Source organism: Gymnogyps californianus, chromosome 2, assembly GCF_018139145.2.
Source record: "Gymnogyps californianus isolate 813 chromosome 2, ASM1813914v2, whole genome shotgun sequence".
NCBI classification, from domain to species: Eukaryota; Metazoa; Chordata; class Aves; order Accipitriformes; family Cathartidae; genus Gymnogyps; species Gymnogyps californianus.
In genome coordinates, this window is record NC_059472.1 from 140,692,024 (window position 1) to 140,715,960 (window position 23,937).

General features: G+C 39.8%; 1 protein-coding gene across 4 annotated transcripts in view; it reads left to right on the top strand.

Moving 5' to 3' along the window:
• Window positions 1-5,068: 5,068 nt before the first annotated feature.
• SGCE (sarcoglycan epsilon) overlaps window positions 5,069-23,937 on the top strand; it is a 32,090-nt gene continuing 13,221 nt past the window's right edge. For 2 of the 4 annotated variants that reach the window (XM_050891701.1, XM_050891698.1), the window contains exon 1: window positions 21,048-21,205. In XM_050891701.1, coding sequence (XP_050747658.1) covers window positions 21,089-21,205 — 117 coding nt within the window. In that variant the 5' untranslated portion in view covers window positions 21,048-21,088. Of the gene's footprint in view, window positions 5,167-14,238; window positions 14,344-21,047; window positions 21,206-23,937 lie in introns of those variants that run through there. The other 2 variants (XM_050891699.1, XM_050891700.1) reach the window with 2 other exon arrangements.

A 23,937-nucleotide genomic window follows, 5' to 3' on the forward strand; every position in this document is an offset into this window, starting at 1 on the left:
ACATGTTAGCAGAATTTAGAAGTTCTCATTTTTCAGCCATTAACTCTGATAATTGTATTTCACATATGCTTTTGAACAGACACCCACTCTTACCTTCCCAGGTGTGGGAGGTTTGCCTTGATGTGGATTACAAAAAAGGCTGAAACAAGGAATTTTTGTAGATAACTTAAGAATTGATGAACAATGAAGACACAAGAATTAGTTCAGAATTTTTAACTAATTTAGTCATCAGACTAACTTCTCTATGCAGAACTTACAAGAAATTAGGCCAAATTAAAACCTAGAGATTTAGGAACGGCAGAGCTCACAGAAAGATGAGGAAAATATTCATTTAGTGATACTTATACTGGACTAAGTAGCCTACTAATCTGAATACTACAGACATTTTAAGGGATTCAGATAATGGTTCTGGTACTATTTTTCCCCCATGATAAATCAGTATATGCACAGTATTTATTCTCTGTGTCATTCTACAAGATGCAGCCTTTTCCAATACAGAGCAAGGAGAGAAAAATCAAACTTACCACTGTCTAGCTATTTTTGTATCTTTCTAGAATAGCAGTTAGAAACATAGATAGAAATATTAATTCTTTGAACCAACATGTTCTCTAAAAGCTTTGTCCACAGAAAAAATTCTGTGATGGAAATCAGAGTCAATACTTTTTTCTTTTAAACTAAGGTATAAGCCATCAGTGAGCGCCCAGCAGCAAGTATGTTTGAAATGGAAGTCTCTCATAAAAGAAAAGCACACCTCAATATTGTTCCACTCACTGCTGCCCGACAGTGCCCTAAAGAGGGAGAGAGGGGCAAACATGGGCCATTTGTACATATAAAGAGAGTGAAAGCTCTCCTATAATGTTGACAAGAACCACTATTTCAGGTGCGGTAGTGCATGTCTGAAAAGCCACAAGAACTACTCAGACACGCGAAACTACAACCTCTATAATAAGGCCAAAGTCACTGACACACAGGGCTACTGGCTATACAAGTGCTGGTTCAGCAAACTGAAGTGGCCTGTGGGCTGTTTTAACTTACGGTGCACTTCTTACTTCTTCAAAGTTCTTTTTTGTATTTGTTCTTACTTATCACTTCCATATTTGGACATATATAACCTTCTTTCTCCAAACACATGGTATTTTCCGAAATATATGCCAAATTCTCGAGAAAACTACTACATTACATAACTCAATCTTTTGAGCTCCTCTTAACCATTTAAAATTCCAGTAAAAGATAAAATACATGGGCTAAATCAGCTAAAACACAGCTCGTAAAAATCGATTTCTGTTCAAGTCTGGAAGTTAATTTTGAATAATGTGCTTTGTTTCAATAAGCATCTGTTGGGTGCATTTCACATAATATTAAAATTCTTAAAACCCTAATTTTTGAAGAATTTTTTGTTGTATATAGTGTCTTGTAGCACCGCTGCATATAAAACGTGAAGTTAAACACTGCATAAAAACTAGTAGTATACTGCAGTCACAAATTACCACATTAATATGCCAAAAGGCTTCCAGTAAACATTAGAAAGACAGAAGTACAAAAGAAATAAGAATCCTTGGAATGTAATGAAAGGTGGTGTTATAAATTCCTCAGGACTTGCAAACTGGAACAAGAATTGTAGTTGTTCTTTTTATGTCTTACATAATATTTGGTATACTAGTTGCTAACCTCACCAGAAGCTATATACAGATATACAAATATTTTCCCCACAAGAGTGCCTAAAAAAAGAAGGAAGGAAAAAAAAAAGACTATGCTTCCTTCTTTTGTTTAGGTGGGCTGACCTTCAGAAGCACTGAACACTTGCAAGCATTCAGTATCTATACAGATCAAGCTGGAAGCACCTGTGCTCTAAAAGACAGAGGCAAATGGATTAAGTTGTATTCCTTCTGCATGAAGTCGACTGCCAAACGTGTCTGAAGAACAAAATACACCTTTGAACAAGTCTGCAGAATGCATGGGGAAACGGTAATTGTCACTATTGCATCTCTAAAAAATGAGGGGTTTATACTCTGGAATTAAAAGTTTTAGCTAAAAACTATTGTAGTAAGTGTTAGAAGCCAGCTGTTCTACTCGCCAAAGCAAATGCACTATATATAAAATACAGAACAATTTCTGGAAAAACGTTTCATCACTGCATCCCTTTCCATTCATTTCTGTTACAGACAGTCTGTTAAATTACAGTACAAGGAGAAAGAAATACTTACAAAGGGAGTATTTCTAACCAATATCAAGTCATTGGTGGCTGATTTAAACAAGTTGTTTTGTCCATATCACTTCGTTTTATGAATGTAAGGGTAGAATTCTGAAGAAGTGCACAGCATTACCCAAAGTTTCTCAGGCAAGTCAAAGTCTGTCTTGCAGGGCTGGGTCAGTGCTGTATGCTTTGGAATCCCAGCCTCAAGATATGACTAACAAAAAAGACATAGATACTCACCCACGCGCAAGGGCTGCTATGAAGGAAGCAGTGAGACAAGGCAGGCCCTTGCGGCACTTCTTTACGTACCAATGACACATAACCATTTCTTCTCAGGCAGTGTATCTCACAAACATGTTTTAGATAACCGTAGCCTTCTTTCTATGCAGAGCTGGCAGAGCACCAAACACTACTACGCGGCTGCTACTACATTAAAAAAACTGATGTTGACAGTTTTATAGTGTCTATAGGAGTAACATCTCAACACGATATTACTTGGAAAGAAAATCGTAATTAATAAGCTGTTGACAGTACAGATGTTTACAAAAATCAGACACTTCACTAGCATAAAAATTATTGTTGGAAAGCTACCAGTATTCTCACTCGCTAGCCTAAACATTACCATCACAGGATGAGATAGCTATCCGAGATTGTTATGGCACAGCTGCACCTGTATGGCTTTCTACACTTCCATAAGGGAATGAATCAAAAATCACATAAAACTTCAGAGTGGAAGTAGGCCTACTCAAAATTATAAAGTGCCATGAAACAGAAGAGAACTTCTAGAGAGGAGTAAATGAAGGAGTGTGATTTCTGCTCTTAAATATCTATGTAGTCAAATTAAAAATGTGAATATATTCTGAACGAAAGTGTCAGTGGAAAGAGAATAAAAAAATCCTTTATCTGGGATAATGAGCTGGCTGACTAAAACACCAGAGTATTTTGCACCTTAATGTCAGGCCGAACTTCTATACTGAAGAGCCTCTTACTATGTAAAGTTCCCCTTCAGGAGATGGATTAATGGAAGTATAGAGCTGTAACAAGACTAAAGCCAGATAGGGTAAAGTCTTCTACAGTTGTCTTTTTTTCCCCTGCTTATAAAGAGTTCAATAGGGTCAATACAATTTGAGTAAGCCAGATTATATTTCTTCCTTCCAAACCTCATAAGCATGCAATTCTTATTATTTTTCGCAAATGCATTTGGCTCGCAAGAGTGGAAATGCTTATGAAATTTCATGAGAAATCAAAATTCTGTATGCAGAACAAAGGAAGGAAGGTCATTTCCATGGATAATGGAAGACTTACTGCAATTTGCAAGTATCAAATATGACAATCCACCAGAAGGAGAAAATAAAAGTAGAAACATATATTTGTTGAGCTGGGGCTTTAGTTGTGGAAGGCAAAAAAAATCTTCAACTGCATTCTATGCAATTCCAAGCAAATATTTCACAGAAACTCTCCATCCAAGTCTTGTCCCTATTTAAATGTACTTCTATACTAGCCTATACAGCAAAACATTTACAAAGTATTTGTCAAAAAAATCTACCCTCCCATGCATAACTGCCCTAAGTCATTGCAAGTTTAAATAATGAGTTAATCAAACCTACTAAATAATACATAAAAGCAGGCATGGCTCTAGATGTGGTTCTAGATGTAGTTCTGGTACAGGGACTACTCTTACATATACCATATAAAAAGCTGAGTGCAGCTCCCTAAAAGAAAATGCTCTATTTACATAGCGCTGTGTCTTAAGTGGTTATATGTGACATATACATACACCTACCCACAAAATGCATCACCATTGCCAAGAACTGTATTTGACAATATTCTTCCTTTGTACACGGCAGGATTTGCTTCCACAGTGGAGCAAATACTGTCATAGCTTTTGGGCTATGCCACAGACATTAAATGGCAGTCAAAAATCAGTAATTAGTCCAGAAAGCATAATGCAGCCAGTGTGAAATGAGACAGGTCGGAATGATCAGACCTGACTTAGGAAATCGGGTACAACCTTTAATGGAGGCAACAAAGCTGCAAGACAGCAATGCAAGAGCAGTGACAAGTCTCCATGCACACGGGAGGCTGGGGCTTGGATCCCTGACCATCCCCTCCAGGCACCCTACTCACAACTCCGCCAAGTTGCAGGTGCACCTGCTGAACGTTGAAAAAAAACTCCACTTCGGATTTACATGTAGAATAGGGATATAGACTTAAAAGGGGTAAGATGTTCAGAAAACTGATGTTGCAAGGACTTGAGCCACGATGTTTTCCAAGAGCACACCACACCCGTGTGCACCAGTCAAGCATGCGAGCTGTCCTGCCCTGCCCTACTGCTTGTGTCCTGGCTTCCAGGGAGGGACCAGTGCTGCAAGTAGCAAGGTGCCACAACCGCTGCCTTCCCTTCCCCACCCGGCGCATCAACACCGCCTCGCTTCACAACTTCGTTCCCGCCACATTTGCACCGCTGGCCTGAGGCCAGACCGGCCGGGCCCCGGCACAGGCTGCGCCCGCCTCTCCACTGAGGCAGCGCCGAACCCCGGCAGGGCAGGGCAGGGCAGGCACCTGACCCTGCCAGGGCCCACAAGCCAGCCTGCCCCCGCCTTCAGGGGAAACGGGTCCTGCGGACTCCGCTCCCTAAGAACGCCACACCAGGCAGCTCAACTCTCCCGCGCCCACCCGGCTCCCCCCAACATGGCCGCCGCGGTCGGGGTGCGGCGGACGGCTCCTCCCGGCATGCCCTGCGGGGCAGCCGCGCTGCCTGGAGACCGCCGGCGGGGCGGGGCGGGGAGGATGCTGCGGCCGCCGCGGGGCGAGGCGGCGGCAAGGCACGGCACGGAGGATGCGGCGGCGGTGGCGGCGGCAGCGGCAGCAGCAGCAGCAGCAGCAGGCGGAAGAGCGGGGAGCGATGCAGTACTGCGCGGCGGGGCCCTGGCCGCACAGCGGGGGCGCCCTCACCACCCTCCTGCTGACAGGTCGGTCACGGCGGCGTTTCACCGCGGCAAGCGGGCACGGGCTTCGCCGGCAGCCGCCGGCCTGCGCCGCGGTGCCCCCCCTCTCCTGCGGGCTTCGTGTCCCTTCCCGGCGGTGCCGCTCTCTCCCCGCGTTGCCCTCAGGCTGCAGCTCGCTGTGCCCCCGTTTCCCCCCACTCCATCACCCCCGTCGGTGCGGGGTCCGAGCTGCCCCGGCATCCCCCTGCCCCCCCCCCCCCCCCCCCGCTGCTCCAGCGCCTTCCTGGCGCGGCTGAGGACACCCCGAAGGCGGCGCAGGGATGGCGGCCTGCACGTCCCTCGCCTCTCCCCCTGCGGGGAGGACCGCCGTAGCCCTCCCTTCCCAGCGCGGCGGCGCCCCGAGTCTGGCGGGGCCCGGAGCTGAGGGAGCTCGGCTGTGGCGGGGGCGGCCGCTCCGGGGCGGGGGCCGAGGCCTCGCAGTGTGGGAGCGGGTTTGCCGGCAGGGCGCGGGAGCGAGGCCTGGCTGAGAGTCGCTGGGTGGCGGGGGCGGCTCCGCTCCAGGGGCCGGGCCGGGCGGCAGCACCCGCTGCTCTCCTCCCCTCCCTCGACCTGACAGGGCTGGTGCCCGTCCCCGAGGGCTGGGCTATTTTGAGTACAGGGGTATCTTTCGTATCTACCCACCCCCCCCCCCCCCCCCGCCGCCCAGTTATTTCCCGGCTTGACCACTTAATCCAGCTGTGTCAGAATTGAGACTGCAGAAAAAGTCTTAATCCTGCTCCCTAATGCATGTAAATGATAGCTGTCATGCAGTAGGCAGGTTTCACACCCACAAGGTTCTTCACAGTGAAATGCTTCAAATGGATAACTCTTAATAGCAGCCTTTGTGAGACCATTGCTACCCCAAGAGCAAGTTAACAGCAAGAAATCTATTTCTTTAGGTTATTTTGTGGTTTGAGAGGTCAGTGGTGTGTCATCTGAAAGCTAACAATCTGCTCAGTATCTTCTCAGATAATATCTAGGTACACTTCTAATACTTCTTTAAGTATATGGCCATACTTGTCATAAGATACTGACAGCAGAATTGACATGAGGCATTGGATATATTAAAGATGCAGTTAGCACCTAAGTGTTAAGTTGTTCAATGTGAGGATAAAACTTTGCGTTTATTAGATGCAAGATACTGCTTTCTCCTTATGTGGAAATTCTTCCTGCCTCTTCTGCCTCCCTCTCCTAAGACCAGTTGGGGATAGCAACCAAGAAAGAACTAGGACAGTCTTAGGATAGGCTTTCAGTATCAACTAAGATATTAAGTTTAAAAAAGTTCAACTGAAATGAGCTTCTAGAAGCTGAGTTGTGAGCTTAATCCACAAGTCTCTTCCAGGCTACATGGTAAGGGAAGAGGTCTTAAGGTTTTTAGTGTTAACTTTTCCACTTCAAACCTTTTTAAGCTTGGTTCAGTTGGATTTCATTAGTTAAAACAGCAGAATAGATGGCTTGAGACTGATGCAAAAAAGGAAGCATGAACTTAAGTTCAGTTAAGTTCTTTTAAGACATATCTGCATAAAATTTATTCTTCATCAAGGTGGAGTTTCGTAGCATGTTTCTGGTCTGAGTTCAGGTACAAGACAGCTCGTAGAAGTTGAATGATGCAAACTGTCCCAGGAGCTCACCTGAGCTCCCCCCCTCCCCCCATCCCCCTTAAGCAAAAAACAAAAACCAACAAAACCCATTGTTTTCATGGTAGCATCTTCCTGCTTTCCCAGAGCTTGAAATCTCAACTGTGACCATGTGAAAGAACTTCCAACCTCATCTGCTGGCTCTGAGATGAGCCACAGCCCTGCATGAAAGTCCTTTCTTTTGAATCCTGTTCTTAAGTAGACTCTACAGTACTGAAGCATTACTTAACCAGGCAAAAGACATCGTACGGACAAAATGGAACATGAAAAGTAGCACAAGATCTGTAAATAGATTTCTTTGAGCTCTCCTCTACTAATAGAGATTAAGTTTTTCCCATTTCTGTTGTAGCACTTGATCTACAGAAGAAACTTGACTTATGCTTTTTGCACTTCTTAAAGATGTATGAAACATATACTTAAAGGCTTTTTGGAGGAGGCTGGCTGCTGTCAGAAGTCTGGGTTGTCCCCCTCCCATTCCTCCCTACCCTCATCGTGGCAAAACATTAGCTCAAAATCCAGGGATTTCAGGAGATTTAAGAATTTTAAGGGTGTAAGAGTGATTTCAGAAGTCCAACATTTGCTCCTACATGGCTAATATAGTACTCAAATTGAAGGTACTGACTCTTAAACACTAGCTAATGATCAGTTTCTCCACTGCTAGAAAAAATGGGATGTTGTTTTGAGAAGTGACATTTAGGGTTAAGCGTTTCTAATACAAACTAGGTAGTTGTTCTTTGACTCTAGATTCACAGTAACAGACATGGTAGAAGTTTACTAGATTAAACTAGTAGAGATGTCTGCCATATTAGTTTGGCAGAGCAATGAATTGCCCCCATATTCTGCTTCTACAGAGAGTGGTCATCAAAATGTTGGTTGAATGACTGTGCCCATTTTATGGTTGTTGCCCTGTATTTCTACACTTGAAGAATTAGTTGTCAGTGCCCGTGTTGTCCCTGGAACCCCTGTTTTATCCCAGGAGTAGGGAGTCATAGAGCAATGGAGTCATATTCCCCCTTCCCTATAAAGGGGTCAAAATGGGGAAGGAGCTCATTAGTTCTCGCTTCAGAAGCTGTGATTATGTGGTCGCATTAATTTGCCATAAAGCTGCATTGCTGCTAGAAAACATTCTCCTGCCCTTCCACAGCTAGGCATTTTTCACTGCTTCCGTTGTGGGCACTGAATAACTTGTACAGTGATACTGTGAATTAGGTCATCTGGCTGAAAACTAGTCCACCCACAAACAATAATTGTTCACAGAAATCAATTTACTGACCAGGACTGGTACAGGATCATTTACACTGGTGTGTGCTAAGTGGCCAAGAATGTGCTGGGAATCCCCGCTTTCAGCAGCGCTGTAAACATATGCTAGTTTAAAACAACTGTGAAATCGTGGGCTAGGATGGATATTCAGGAGACTAAACTGGATCCCTGCACTCGTCCTGCTGTTCACAGCAGAAGTGCCACGGGCAACACTCTGCTTCTGAGCTGCACCCCTCAGAGGGAGGCAGAACATTTCATGGATGATAATAGTGTTTTCAAACCAATACCGTAGTGTACCTCCCTTTTTTCTTTTGTGGGTGCAACCATAAGGGCAAAGAAACAGGTTTTCTTCATACAGGGCTCCAGATCTCTGCCTGTGAAGATGTTGCCTGTCACGTCTTTGTACTAATCTGACCCAGATCAATAAATAAAATCTATTGTCAATGAGTACTTGCTTGAATAAGTAATTACAGGAGGGAAAAGCTAGCCATTCCATTAGTATGCTTTTCATTACAGAAGCACATTATTTATAGATGGTATAGCTTACATGGAGACATTTAGAGGTCCTAAAGCCGGACAATAAGATGTCAGCTTTATAGCAGGAATTCATCGTCTAGACATAACTTTTAGTGTGTAAAGAGAGGCTTATTTTTGCTCCTTAATGTTTTTAGGTTTGGTTAGAAGTTCATTAAAGTACTTCAGGAGTTACAATCACCAAAGTAAAACGCTTTCTTTAGAAGAAAGATTGTTTCCAATCAAACTAAGAAAGAATTTCAAACCTAGACAAGAATATCTATTTTGGTCCAGCTTTGGGGCTCTTCTTGGATAGGTATTGCTAAATTTACAGCAGACATTATCAGTGTAGAGTGCCTTCTTTTGGCAGAGCTCTAGAGGAAAGGAGGGAGTTGCTAGTTTTGATTACTTCCATAGAAATTTGAAAGAAACAGAAGAGAAGAACCAAGAAACGATTAGTTTCCCTCCTAATCAGCTGAACTGCTTTTCAAGCAAGTAGTAGCAAAAAGTAGTAGAACCAAGAAGTGCTCTAACCTGAGAAGAGTTTTTACATGACTATCTCGCTGAAGTGTTTTCAGCATGAAAGAGGGTGCTACAGATGGAGAGCTGAAGGTATGGATTTCAGTATTCACTGATAAGTATTGCTGTGTTGGAATTAGCATGAACATGTTACATAGGTTGAAAGTATACATTGTTTTGTTAACAGCATAGTTAAGGCGCTCATTATGTAATACCAAAAAAAAATTTGTTTACATAAACATAGACTGTGTCTAAATGTTGTTACAATTGCAACACAAACCACCAAAATGCCTTTTAAATGTAGATTATTTTTAGTGGCAGACCAAGGCATGAAGATGAGAAGTTAGAAAGAACAATCTAGTGATCAGACAGAAATCTCAGCGTTTTGAAATCTGTGACTTTTCTGAATTCCTTTAGTCTTTTAAATCAATTGCCACCTCAGAAATTTGGAATGTAATTGCAAGGATACTCTGGTAATTCATATCAAGAGATGATAGAAATGTAGGGGGCATCCTGGAATAGCAGGCTTACAGGGTGACCTGACCATACCCCTTGGTTACACCATGGGCTTGGGGCTGGACCGCAGGAGCTAGCAATGTTTTCCTCACCTTCATGGAAAAGCAAATCTAGTTTGGTTCTCTTGTCAGGCCTGCAGTAGGAGGGAGAATGGTGGTGGGTGAATGTTACTATTAATAAAGCATGAGGTTTTTGTTCTCCTAGTACTTAATTTGCGGCATTCCCAAGAATGCAGATGCCGAAGTTTCACAGTGAGACTGACAAAATGCCTTATTCAGTTACTTTTCTCAAATGATCTTGGAGAAATATTCAGATGTTACAGTAATCAATGGGTAGCACAGAAACAGGTAGAAAACCATTACCTACTGAAAAAAGATGAATAAGTATAGCGCTTAGAAACATTTCTGGGTTTGATTTGAACTTTTTACACAGTTATAATAAATGGAGTGCAGAGGGACCTGAGCAATCCACAATGGAGAACAAACACAAATTAATTCTTATTTCTTAGGTAGTAGCTGTCGTTGAAGAGGATCTTATGTGCTAGGAAATACCCAATCTCGACATGAATTTCCACTGAGACAATCCACTTTAATTCATAGTAAATTTCTACAGTGATGGTTGCTTATGTACTGCGTATTCGGTAAGAGGAAGGGGTGTGGAGGTTGGAAAAGGACGGAGAGTAGGTGGTGGTGCAACTTCTGCCTCCGCTAGTGGATGATGTGACCCATAGGGTAAATATCTCTGTGCAGATGTCAGTGGGTCCTCAGTAGCTGCCTGGGTACAAGCTCTGATTTGAGCTGTGGGCTAAGCACCTTGATGCAGATGGTTGCTTGACGGGTGTTTTGTTTTAAGTCGGTGGTGTCAGTTTCTGGTTGTTCTGCTCCGCGGTTCCCAGCAGCCTGTCAGAAATCCATGCCATGTATGGACCTGTGCTTCTAGCTCAGGATGCAGGAAGGGCTCTGAGCCAGATGGGATGTGTGGTGGAGGAGTGCAAGGGTAGTTTTTTGGAGCGGGCTTGTGTGGTAAGAGAGTAAGGGGTAGTGAAGGCATGGCCCAAGGTCCTGGTCTGTGGCATGAAGTTAATGAGCACGTGCTTAGGTCAGGGTCCCAGGTGGAGGTGGGAGAGAGGGGAAGTGCTGGGTTTTGAGAGGTGGAGCTGTGTGCTGCAGTAGTAGTGGGAGAGACGGGCTTGAGATCCTATTTCAAAGAAGCAATAAGGAGGATAGGTGAGGGTGCAGGATGGTGTGTGGATGTTAGACTGTAGTAAAGGAATGGGGAAGGTGAAGTTGGTCCATGATACTTAGGTCCTTTTTGGATTGCAAGATGGGCAGAAATTGTTGTGGATATCTTCTCTGTTAAATATTCTCCAGTTAATATTTAAAACCTTGACGTAAAACCTATGCAAATATAATTAAAGAAAAGGAAAAATAGTATAAAATAATAGAAATATAATTTATATTTATAAAATAATGCAAATATAATTAAAGAAAAAATATTAAATAAAAAAGATGAAGGAAAATAAAATTAAAAGACTAATTAAAGAAAAATATAATTAAAGAAAATAAAAACACTATAGATGTACTTCACCTGGGCATGTTCAAGTCCCAGGCACAGAGCTGTGAGTTGTTCCTGCTGTTATAAGCACTGGTGGGTGCTCCAGCAACTGTGGCAACGTGTAACAAACTGAAGAGCCTGACACTATTAACATTTTTTTTCAGTGGAAGCACAAGGCTGATTAAATTAATTCTAAACTGTCTCTTTGATAAAATGCATCGTTTGAATCTCTGCATTCTGTAGTATAAGGCCTCTTTTGTCATCCTTTATCATATTCACAGATCTTCCTGGAGCTTTCTTCATGTTGTCACTATGCTTCTTGAAGGCTCTATGTGAGTACTAGATGCAGCATTTGAACAGTGATTGTATCTTGTGTCAAGGACAAAAATAAAATCTCCCTGCTCCTCCTGGATATTGCCGTTTACCTATCAGCTGTTCTAACCAGTCTTCTGCTGAAAGCTTCTGTTCAACCACTTACTACCTGATGTGTGTCCCTAGTTTTTTATCAAAGTTCAGCATCCCTGAAGTACGTGCTCTGTAGTGTACGTATGGCATGCCACCTTTGTTCCTGGGTATGCATTTACATTTTATTCTATTGAAGTGCACATTACTGATCACCTTTTTACCAAGCAACGCAGACTGTTCTGTGTTAGTGGCATGTCATCTCCATTATTTATCAATCTCCCTGCCTTTGTTTTTACCTGCAAATTGTATCAGTATATATTGTACATCCAGGTCAGTTTTATATATATATAAAGTCAAATTGCATAAGGCCAGTGCCAGAACCTTGTGAGGCCCACTAGAAAGCTAACAAATTATCCAGTAGCTCTCTTCTCTTGCTTGAGACTGCCATTCCTGTGGTGAAAGCTGTTGGATGGGCAGTGTGCTCCTGAATTGTTTCATTTCACACCTGTCATTTGAAATCAAATAGATGGTGATATATGTTTATATTAAAACGTCACACTGTAAACTCTAGGATCTGAAAACAGGCACACTGGTTGCTTTTCCAGTTCCCCTGTGAAATGCAGTGTAGAGTGGAGAGGTGGACAGGTAACCTCTTTAATCCCCACAGCTAAACCTAGCACAACTTGTGAACCCAAATCAAAGACACTTACTGATCATTTGTATTTAAAAATACATCTTTGAACCTGTATTTCTTTTTTTATTCCATTTAAATATGCTAGAATGATTTTGTATCTAGTTTCTCAAAGTGCTAGGTGATATGCTGTATATCTAAGGGTAACATCATTATTGCTATCTTTATCAGAAAAAACTTGTGGGCTCATCAAAACTGTCAGAAAAGATGCATTAAATCCTTGTTGACTGTGATAAGTATAATACTTTTCTCAATTTAATAATTCAGTAATCAAATCTTGTATTAATTGTTTTGCTTGGTGCTGGTTTGTAGCTGACAAGTCTCTGATTGCCCAGCTCATCCTGTTGAAATGTTGGAACAACTTTATTTTACCTTTTTGGAATTTCTTGAGTGTTCCAAGAATTACAGAAAATTTACACTAAAGGTCATATGCAGTACTAAGTTGGATAATCCCTAGGACGGTATTATATTAAGACTTGCAATGTATGCAGATCAATTCAGCAGGGAGAAAATTGTCCATCTTGCAAGACAGATATAAAACAGTGGATGTGAATAATACCTTTTTGTTCAATCAGATCCTTTGTGTATATTGAAAATCTACAGAAACTTAACAGAAATTCATAATTTAGAAACATTATTTTGTTGGTATGGTAATTTGAGCACGTAGGGTTTTTTATTACATTTCATCCTCAATTTAATTTTAGGTGTTTTGAGTAAATGATCATTAATAAATGCCTCACTCACACGCATAGATTGAGTATTTGTGTATTGTGACTACTGCTTAAGCCAGATCTGTTCGGCCTCCTAAATTCTGTTCAGAGAATGTGGTATCAGTAATGTAATAGCTGACCAGTGTAACTATGTCAGCAGAAGTTTCCACAGATGTTTAAGCTTCTAGTGTGAATGATGTTTGTATACTTTGAGTGTTTGCCAATACGTGTTTGTTTCTTCCTGCAAACTGGTGTATCTGAATGCAAGTACCGCTACTTGTTTGTTTCTGATACTGCTATTTTTACAAGGAAGTTAAGATGCTAATCCAGTAACATCTTGTAACTGGGATTTGACTTGAGTTCTCGCTCCCGAACTGTTTCAAAAGAGAGACTATTTATTATGGCCACTTTCCCCTTCCTAGCATCTGATTGCAGTTCTTTCCCTCTACACTTTCTGTTGGCATGTAACTATACAAACAGCTGATACATTTATTATTCATCACAGAAGAAAGGGAACAAAAGAACAAAAAGTGGGCGGTGAGGAGGGAGCTTTCTCAGGCAGTTCTGCTACTGGTGAAATGGAGTCTTTCTGTCAGCTCCACAGCTGCTTTCTGTCTCCTGTAATCATTTGCTCCTCACCCCATTTAAACCTTGCACCTTCAGCTGCACTGATCCAGTGGTTTTCAGGCTGTGTTCTAGCTGCGTGGGATGAAGACAACCATTTTTAACTGGTTCTTTTTTCCAAATTGATTATTGGTTATGCCTGCAAGGCAAGGCAATCAGCCCCATGTGTCTTCATATAAGCAAAGCATCTTTATATAAGCAAAGCTGTGCTCTTGGTTATATTACTTGCCCTACTTTGGCCAAAGTATACTATGCCAGTGAAAGTAACTTTAGGTATGTCTTTGCCTGTATGTGAGGTTTTGCCAATGCAAATATATTTATCAGAGAATGCTCTTCATCATCTTTATTATCAGTATAATTATGTCAGCAGAAGTGTCTGCAGAGGTTTAAGCATTTAGTGTAAACTTAGCTTATTTGGAAAAATGAGTGTCAAAAAGGTGACTGTCAGAAAGATTATTATATGTTTATATATTCAAATCAAACACCACCATTTTTTTAACCTGAGGTTCCTAAACTCTGACTAAAACCAAAACCTGGTTTAGAGGGCATCTGATCCCATCTGATACTTTGTTTGTGGAAGTCTGTTGATCTGACTAATTTTTTTTTGCATTTGTTTTATTCTGAAAAGCTTTTTTGTTAAGCTCTGCTGATGGCAATAATGGAACAGTTAACTGGACGACTAAGCAAGCCCACAGTTATATTATCAGCAGAATAAAGGCTGTTGAGAAGAATGGTGAGTTTAGGTTGTAAATTTAAATCCCATGTTGGTTCAGTCAAATCTGCTTTTAATATTACTCTTGCTTTTTCAGTCATGTTCTTGTTTTAGGAATAAGGTGCTATTTCAAGGTAAGTAATCTGGAAAATTTTACATTTCTTCTTTTAAACATTCACAGACCTGCGTGTCTTTGTGAGTCTTCCCCAACTTTTCCTGTTCCTGTAGCTTTGCTTGAAATAATGGCTGTGTGTATACCTAATATTGCACATTTTCTTATCATGGCTGGTTGCTTGGAGGTGCCTCTGCAGTTTGCTTAATACAATAACTTGTCTGTAACAATTAAAAAAAAATCTTTTCATATACATATGTAAAAAGACTATTTTACTGTCATTTATGCAAGTATACATAGAATATTTTAGCTAGTGTACGCTAGCTGAGAAAAGGCTTTGCACTGATTGCCCATCCAGGCAGGCAATCTGGATTGGCCCCCAAATCAAGTTATTTCTGGGATTGTGCTTCATCTGCTAAAAATCGGTGGGGAGAGAACCCATTGAAATTCCCAGAAAAAAATTCTGGGTGGATTTTTTTCTGAAGATCATCAACATACAGGCTTCAACCAACATAGTAAATCTTCTGAAATTTCTGGAGACAGGGGTCATCTGTATCTGATAACAGGCTCTGGGCTGGAGGCTGATACAATCCTAGCGGAATTCCTGGCTGTGCCCACATTCGAGACCCACAAGAAGAACAACTGGGACAGTTTCTGTACATGTTTCAAAAAGAGTGATGCGTGTTTTCCAACTTTCAGTTCCCAATTAATCTACTTCTTTCCCAATCTCCAGAACTTCTAACATTTCTGCACAGATACATCTTGGGATCTACAGAAAGTCCTCCAAGGGATCTGGAATCAAGAAAGAAAACAACAGTGGTATCGAGGTAGCTGATACTGTCTTTTTTTCTAGCAGGGATCTGTTGTGATCCTATGTAGTGAAGATTTTTAATTTCCCATGGTTAGTTTTACAGAAGCCTTTCACAGTCCCTGAGATTTTTGTCTACCACAGGGAATTTGCCCAGGCAATTCACATCTGGCAGTCTGCTGTATTAGAGTAGTATCTAGAAGTTGGTAAGTATATTCAGTTTCATCTCTAGATCACCTAAGACGATTAGACATTCATCTCCAGTCTCAGGCAGTCTTATGAAAATAATTGTGGGTTTTAAAAGCTTCTGAAGAAAATAGCATTTCACTTGTTTCATTACTGAAAAGCAGTGATTGCTGTAGTGGGCTGAAGACTCATCATTTTCCTTCTGATTTTGAAGGAACTTGATAGGGGAAAAAGAATAGAGCTTCTCTGACAAGGGGGGTGAGAACTTTCAAATTCTTGATCTCCATACTTGTGTCATTACAATGTGTTTGTCATTATCAGATAAAATAGGTTTGTGGTTTTTTTCCTTCTGAGAGGCATTTTTAGACTTCCACCAAGATCACTGTTTTGTATCTGCATGAAATCCTTATTGGTATGCTTACTTCAGCAACAGAGAACGTCTCATTACTAGGAATGGGCAGGCATTTAGTGTTGGCAATAGATTTCCTCTAACAGACAAAAGAAATATGTTATATGATTTTTTTCAGTAACTGCTGATTCTATTATCCTTCTTCATTTCTAAAACTATTGCTTATGGAGAAAATATACATTACTTTTTCACTGTTCTTCCTGTTTGAAATGAATTTTCATTGTAGAGTCAAAGCATCAGAAATGGAAAAATTGATTTTTTTTCTAGATATTTGACGCACTTTCAGCCAGCCACCATATTTTTGTCAGCTTTTGTGCTCTATTAATGTTAGAAATTACTTTTTCAGCTTTTCCTGAAAATATTTTAAAGGAAATTAATTCGTTTCCTTGCTCTAGTTACAGCTCATTCACAGAAGTGAGTGCAAAAGTTTTTTGGGTCATCAATTTACTAATTTTAATTATACAAATCAAATAGCTATGTTACTTTACTTAAATCAAGTCTACGTAATTAAAATTACAGTAACCGGTCTATTAACCACACAAAATTGTAATAAACTATTTAAATTTCAGGATCCAATTTAATTTTGTCTTTAAGGTAAAATTATTAGAAAGATATTCTGTTCAGTACTATGTTAAAAGCAGTTTCCAAAAGTGGGAAAAAGCAACTGCTGTGGAATTTGATCAATAGTATATCCAGAGCTTGAGACTATTAATTCTGCAATATCAGGCTCAAAGAGTGGGAAGTATGTAACAAAATGTAGAGGTCTACATTACAGATGTCTGCATCTCCTCTCGGCTGCCTCTGCAGTCAGTGGAGATCTAGTCAGTGTAGTCAGGAATCTAGGACATGATTCATCTCATTTTACGGGAGAAATCAAATTAATCAACCCCTAGAAGCGTCTGTTTCTTCTCCACTGACTATAAAAGGAGCCTGACTAACTCAGTGGTGGATATTGTTTCTGTAGGCATCTAAAATTAGGTGAGAGAGATTCCACACAGAGTATGTGGTGCGAGGGATGGAATGTCTGTGATTAATGCCTAATTAGCAGTGGCGTTTTAAGCGGCTCTCAAGTAAGAAGGTTGGTATAATGATAAGGCTGGAGAAATTATACCAGGATTAGAAAATTACATGAGCTTGACCCACATTTCAAATGTATCTTGCTTATTGATCCAAGCACTGAAATTAGCCCTTTTATCTTCTAGGAGGTACGAGTTTGTTCCTATGAGTTTGTTACGACGACTCCGAAGTCTCTTTCGGAGTCGCTCTTCCCTGTGACAGCACCCCCATGTTGTGTGACCTACAATCTTTGTTCGGAGATGTGACTTCTCATAAAGTTTCTTTCAGTTTAGCAAGCAAGGCGGGTAGCTGTGTGTCTCTGTATCTGTGACTTATCTTTATTTACTGCTTCTGTAATCCTCATCTCATTGACAAAAATTATCAGCAATGATTGATTCTTTCAGGGCATTGACTTAAAATTGAATAGTAATGTGGAATAGTAATATGACCTACAGTGTGTCCTGTTAAGACACTGTGAGAAACCCCTATTAGATCAGTATTCTCCATTTATACTTAAATTTTTAAACTTGTCGATAAAGTGGTTTCTTATCCATTTAATGTATCATAATGATTTTTGTATTCTTCTAATTCATTAAAATGTGTATATAGTACTGTGTCAAATATGTTATACCTAAATAAGATTTGCTTTTAGCAACTAAATTTGTAATTACATAAAAAAATAGGATATTGCTTTTACATGTGCTGGTTGTTCTGAATTAAGTTTCCTTTAGGTTTTTAATTCTGAGTCCTGTAAAATATAGCTGCATTTTTTTTGTTTTGAATCAGTGACACCTGACTGGCCTATAATTGCCCATGTCCTTCTGTTTTATCCTTCAATACAAGCATAATATCTTCAATAATGAGCTCTCTAACCAGATTTTTAGATGTACAGTATCTGAACTTGCTGGTCTAAGAAAGTCTAGCTTTAAGAACTCAGAAATCCTCAGCTGAAGTGAATTGCTCTGTCCTTTTCTGCACAAGAACTGAAAAATCTGCCATTTCCATTCATTGAGGAATCAGTACCATTGATTGGTAAGGTTCCTCCGTATTTCTCATGTTCCTTATTTTTATGTAAAATACCAAGAAAACATGATTGTGTCATTCATTTAATGTATTTTTATTCATGTGATATTACAAATAAACCAACGATAAAACTACATTAGCCTCCCTTGTTTTTTTTTTTTAATTGCAATGAAAATAGAGCTCATGCAACTTCTGAAATCTTTATATAGCCGGTTTTGTTTATTGCAGTGTTGGAAGGGATTCTGTTGGGCAAAGGGAGGGTTTGCTCTGTGTTCTGTTCTTAAATCTATGCAACCTTTTAAAAAACTTATTAACAGGTATCTAATATTCGTTGCTTTCCTTCTCCCAGATTGCCCACATTGCTGTTGAAATGCATGCTGTATTATCTAGAGCATGTCTCATTTTTGCTTTTTTCTGTCTCTTATCTTTCCTTCTGCTTTTCAGTGTACACGATTCTGTCTAAGGTGCACTCTGATCGGAATGTATACCCTTCCGCTGGAGTTCTTTTTGTTCATGTTTTGGAGAGAGAGTACTTTAAGGGGGAATTTCCTCCTTACCCAAAGCCTGGTATGGGATGCTAAGATCTTCCATATTATGTAGAAATGGGGGGGGGCGGGGGGGGAAGTTTAAAAAAATTCAAGTCTGTTTAGCATACCATACAGTTCCGCATATAACATACAAAGGACAGGTTTTAGTTTCTATTGAAATATCTTCAAATGAAATAAAATATGTGGTCCTGCAAGTTTAAAATGTTCTGGTTTGTGATCATCATTTCTGAAAAGATGCATATAATTGTGTATTGTGAAAAATGTACTTAATAATTTGGGAAGGTGTAGTAACACATTATGTATCTGAGATTAGGAAGTATACCTTTTCTTCACTTTCGCATTAAATATGAAATCGTGGAAGTTTAATAATTGTGTCTGTTAAAAATGCCATTTATCTGATCACTGTTTCAGACGTATGTATCAGGCTATATGAAGGAACACTTTGAAAGCATATAGTAAACTTGAGACAAAATAGAAGATTAAATCAAATATGAGACTATGTAATGATGTTTTCTTTCACTTAAAACAAATGCTCCTTTGGATTCAGCCTTCTTCATATATTTAGGAACAGTTTAATGTTAGTAAGCGGTTTGTTTTTAGAGAAGGAGCTGTGATTTCCTAAGTATGGTGTTTTGACGTACACCTAAGGCAAACCTAAAGGATTTATTGTTGGCAGGTTAGAATATGTATAAGCCATCAGGGCGGGGGGGGGGAGGGGGGGGAGAGAAAGAGAGAACATTCTGCCCCATGTGCTTATCAACAATGAAAAGGAATAATAAAAATATAAATATATCCTATTTATATAAATATAACTATCCTATTTTCCTATAAAAATAGGAAAAACCTGTAATAAATGTACAGTACACACTTAAAACCTGTTTCATTAATAAGCTTTTGAATCAGAGACTCTTATTTTCAAAACTCACTTTAAAGAAAAAATAAGCTTCCATTAGCATTGGTTAAATTTTGTCATGAATAAATCCAAATGTTTTAAAAATTTCCTCCCCTTGAAAAATGGATGTTTTTCCTGACATGTGTACCTGGGTCTTCATTTCACGTAACAGTGACTGGCAGAGTGAAGTTTGCCTCTGTCCCAGTTTTCTCCCAATTTTGGCACATAGATGGAAGGAACCTGGCAATTTTACTAAAGATGGATTGTCTTTCGAATCCTTACAGCCCCAGCCTGTCTTGACATTCCTGTGATTCAAAGGCAGTATGAATCTGATTTCAGATACTGCTGAACTTGTTGTACCCGTAGATGATTGTGATCATATCAGAAATTTACTGTAAGGCCAGATGGTAGCGTGGTCCTTTATTTTTGTCTGCTGTGCTGGATCATTAGCATGGCCTACCTTGATGAAGGGCAAACCAGAATGTATCACAGGCGGCTTTCAGATTTTTCCCCAAATCATTTGTGATGCTGGGAATTTTATTATGAATGCAATAGATCAGATTACTGGGACGTCCCGAGAGAATTGCGAGGAAAGTTGTGTTACACCCTGGTGCTGGTTTGGTGTGGTTTGGGTCCCTCTTACCCACAGCCACATGTGTAAATGCGTACCTGAAAACTCGTTACCCTTTGGCAACAGGTCTCAGTCTCTTTGTTCCTCTCTGGAGGAGATGGCAGCCATTCTTTCTTCACTGGGCTCAGTTTCTGCATTCTGTGCCAGCCTGCCTGTCATCTTCTCTTGTCGCTTGTCCTACAATTGCTGCTGTTGCCATTCCAAAGCCGAGTTGGAGGAGCACAGGGCAGAAGTGTCTGTGCAGGCTCAGAGTGGATTTGCCCGAGTTCTGTGCCTCAGCTGTAAGGTGCTCACACCTCAATGGTGAGGACCTGGTAGTGGTTACAAAAGCTAAAATAAACAGAAGTCAAATCTGGCCATTTGTAAGAGTATCAATAAGAACCACGAGAACTGTTGTACTGATTTAACTTTAGGAGCTTTTAGAAATTGCACCTGGACCATTGTGTTTAGTAGCCATCAGTGGATCCATTTTGCAGGAATGCCTGGTCCTTTTTTGAATTAATTTGTTCTCTAAAGAAAAACTACAGCCAGGCTGTTGGTGCTGAAGACCTGTATGTATATGCTGATGCTAAGAGAAGCTTTCAGACGTTGATGATTACACAGCTACTCTTTACAGTAAGGCTGCCCGGGTACATTTAATCTCCAGAGCCGTTATTAAAAACATAAATAAAAGAAGGGGTTTTGGGGAATTAGAGGACTGAGGCCTTTGTGCTTTTGTCAGTAAGGAGGTTAGATGCTTCAATTCTAGGTGGAACTGAGCTCTAAAAATCAGACCTACTAGTTAATGAGTGCAAGCACACAGAGTTAGCCAGGACTGTAAGTACAAGCAGTTGGTTACACTTTTCAGATATGTATTTCTTAATACTTACAAGTGCTGAGTGGGAGTTCGCATATTTCTGATATGGTGAAAGTTAGCAATTTTTTTTCTTTTTTTTTTTCCTTTTTGGAAATGTTTAGAAGATATAACTGAAAGGCAGAATAAGATTTTCTAATAGAAACATCAAAATCGAAGTGTATAGTATTTTCTTGTAAATACTCTAATATAATTTTTCTTATCTAGGTGAAATAAGTAATGATCCTATAACATTTAATACCAACTTAATGGGTTACCCTGACAGACCTGGATGGCTACGCTATATACAAAGGACACCATACAGTGATGGAGTGCTGTATGGCTCACCAACTGTAGAAAATGTGGGCAAACCAACCATCATCGAGGTATTTTCTTTTAAAGGTTCAAAAAGATTTATTTTATTTTAGAGTATAAGATTCAGAATTGTCAATAAGCATTGCCTCTTTTTTTGAAAAGTTAACTACAATTAAAAAAAAAATATAAGGCAGGGTCAAGGACTTGTGACATTAACATTTTCTCTTCGGTACCATTGTATCCTCTTTTGAGAGAAAGCCAAGTTGTATGTCATTTCATATTTTACTTTTAAGGTGTAACTAGTAAATAGCAATAACCATTTAAGCTTAATATTCCTAGATGAAATGCCTTTAGATTCTTTCCCTTCATCTTTCTAAGAGGCATTTCATTTCAGTAAATTATGAATATATTAAAGTTGTATTCAAAATATAGGGGGGAAAAAAACTTTGTAAACAACTGTACTTGAAGAATATCTGAATTCTGAACTTTGTAACATTAACATGCTACCCTAATTATGGGCCAGACTTTTCCCCATTGGAAAATATAGTATTCAGTCAATAAACAGGTTTTGGGTTTTGGTTTTTGGTTTTTGTTTTTTTTTTTTTAATTAAATTATTTTTCATCAAATATTATCTGATTCATTATTCATGTTTGTTGATAGATTTAATTTTAATTAGCACTTACATGTATTTAATTCTATTCTTATAAGTGTAACAATGACAAAATCCACTACTTTATTTTTGACAATTAGCTATCCAAATGTTTAAAAGTGCCAATTATTCATTAAGCAGCAATTGAAAGGGAAGAAGGACTATATTTTCCGCCATGCATATCATAGCAGACTGAATCAGACACTGTGTGGTTCACAGTGTTAAGAAAAATCTGCTCATTAACTTGCTCCAGCCATTTTGCTGCTTCAGCAGTGTATTTGTCTTAAGCCCCTGATGAATTTCTTTTTTCTAAATTGCATTTGATATAGTTGTTCTTCCTCAAGAATGACATCTCTAAATGTTAAGTTATACTGTAGATAATTTCACGCATGCTTAATTCTATATACATGATTCAGTTTTGATTTCAGCAGGACTAATCACATCTGTAAAATTAATCGTGCAGAAGTACTTGCAGACTCCACTTCGCTTTCTGTAGAGGAAACTGTTATTTAAAATTGCCCTTTTTTGAAATGGCATGTGCGTTTAGATTCTAGGATCAATATCAAGACCTCTGTTACAAGCATGACCCCAAGCCTATATTTGAACTAAATCTTGTCTAGCATACAAATTAATTCATTGCAGTCCCCTCTCAGATATAGCTTTTAAATTAATTCTGTAGTACGTGAGGAGGGCAGATTGCATTTGATCCACTTCCTAGTGCCATCTGAGAGGAATGGTTGCATATTCCTGGCCTGAAGATAGCTTTCATCGTGTCGTAATTCCTGAGGTGATGTCATGGGTAGGTCAACTAATTGGAGGAGACCTCATGATTAGAAGATCCTAACATTATGCATAGCACTGCAGTAGAGCGGGTAACATTCTTGAGCTCAAGCTCCTTTGAAAGCTGTGCAAAGACAGTTTGTGTTTGAATGAATATTCAGTACAAAGGCAATCTCCGCCACCGTCACTATTACTCGGAACGGGTGCATGGTCCACACTGGCAACTCCCACTGCTGGAGTGCAGACTCAAAGTGGGTACTGTCGTGTTCCTGTGTAGAGCTGGTACAACCAGAGAGTTAGGTTTTCTAAGTATTAATGTTTAAACTACTGTTGAAACAACCCTTTGAAAATTTAACAGAATCGAGAATTTGAAAAATCTCAGGAATTTGTTTTCTATTAATTTTATAATGAAATTGTTACATTACATAAGATGTAATTGTGTCAGGTAAGCGTTTCCCTCTACACTTAAATGAACCTGCAGAAGATATTCCAGAGCATTTTTCCTTTTCATTTAAATCCCTTAAAAGAAGTGCAACATCTATTACTTTTGTTTGTTTAACAATCAATGTCACAATGCTGTGTAGCTCTGTTTGCTGAGAAGCAACATAGTTCTGTCACCGTTGCCACTCCTCTGCCTCTCCTTTGTCCATTAAATGAATGAGCTAAAGTCTAAAATTAGGAAGAAAGTTAGTCTTTTTCAATTTGTTTCATGAAAGATTTAGCACCTTTCAGGAAAAAAAAAGTAGAGAAAATAATATATAATTATACTGATATCCAGCCTCATTCTGTATTTCTTATGAACAAGCACTTAATCATAGTACAACTTCGGAATACAGTCACCACTGAGGAGTAACCACTTGTGAGCATTTCAGGCATCCTATACATTTAAACTGTAAGATTGGTATCCTTATGTAGTTTGATCATGAATCATAGAATCGTTTAGGTTGGAAAAGACCTTTAAGATCACCAAGTCCAACCATTAACCTAACACTGCCAAGTCCACCACTAAACCATGTCCCTAAACACCACATCTCCATGTCTTTTAAATACCTCCAGGGATGGTGACTCAACCACATCCCTGGGCAGCCTGTTCCAATGCTTGACAACCCCGGCATAAGCTTCCAAAAATAAGTCATGAATGTTGCATCTACCTACTAGTTTTCAGTTCCCCTACAGTCACAGATGCCATGATTTTTTTAAAAACGACTTGTGTTGGAGCAATGCTTGTGAATCCATTCATGGAGTATGACTTCAGTGGGGCTAGAGCTAAAACTAAATCCCAGTCCCAAAGATCAGAGTTGCTGGGATCCCGACACTCTTTCCTTCGAATATTTCCATCTAGTTTAGTTCCCTAGGAGCTATCAATGAATGTA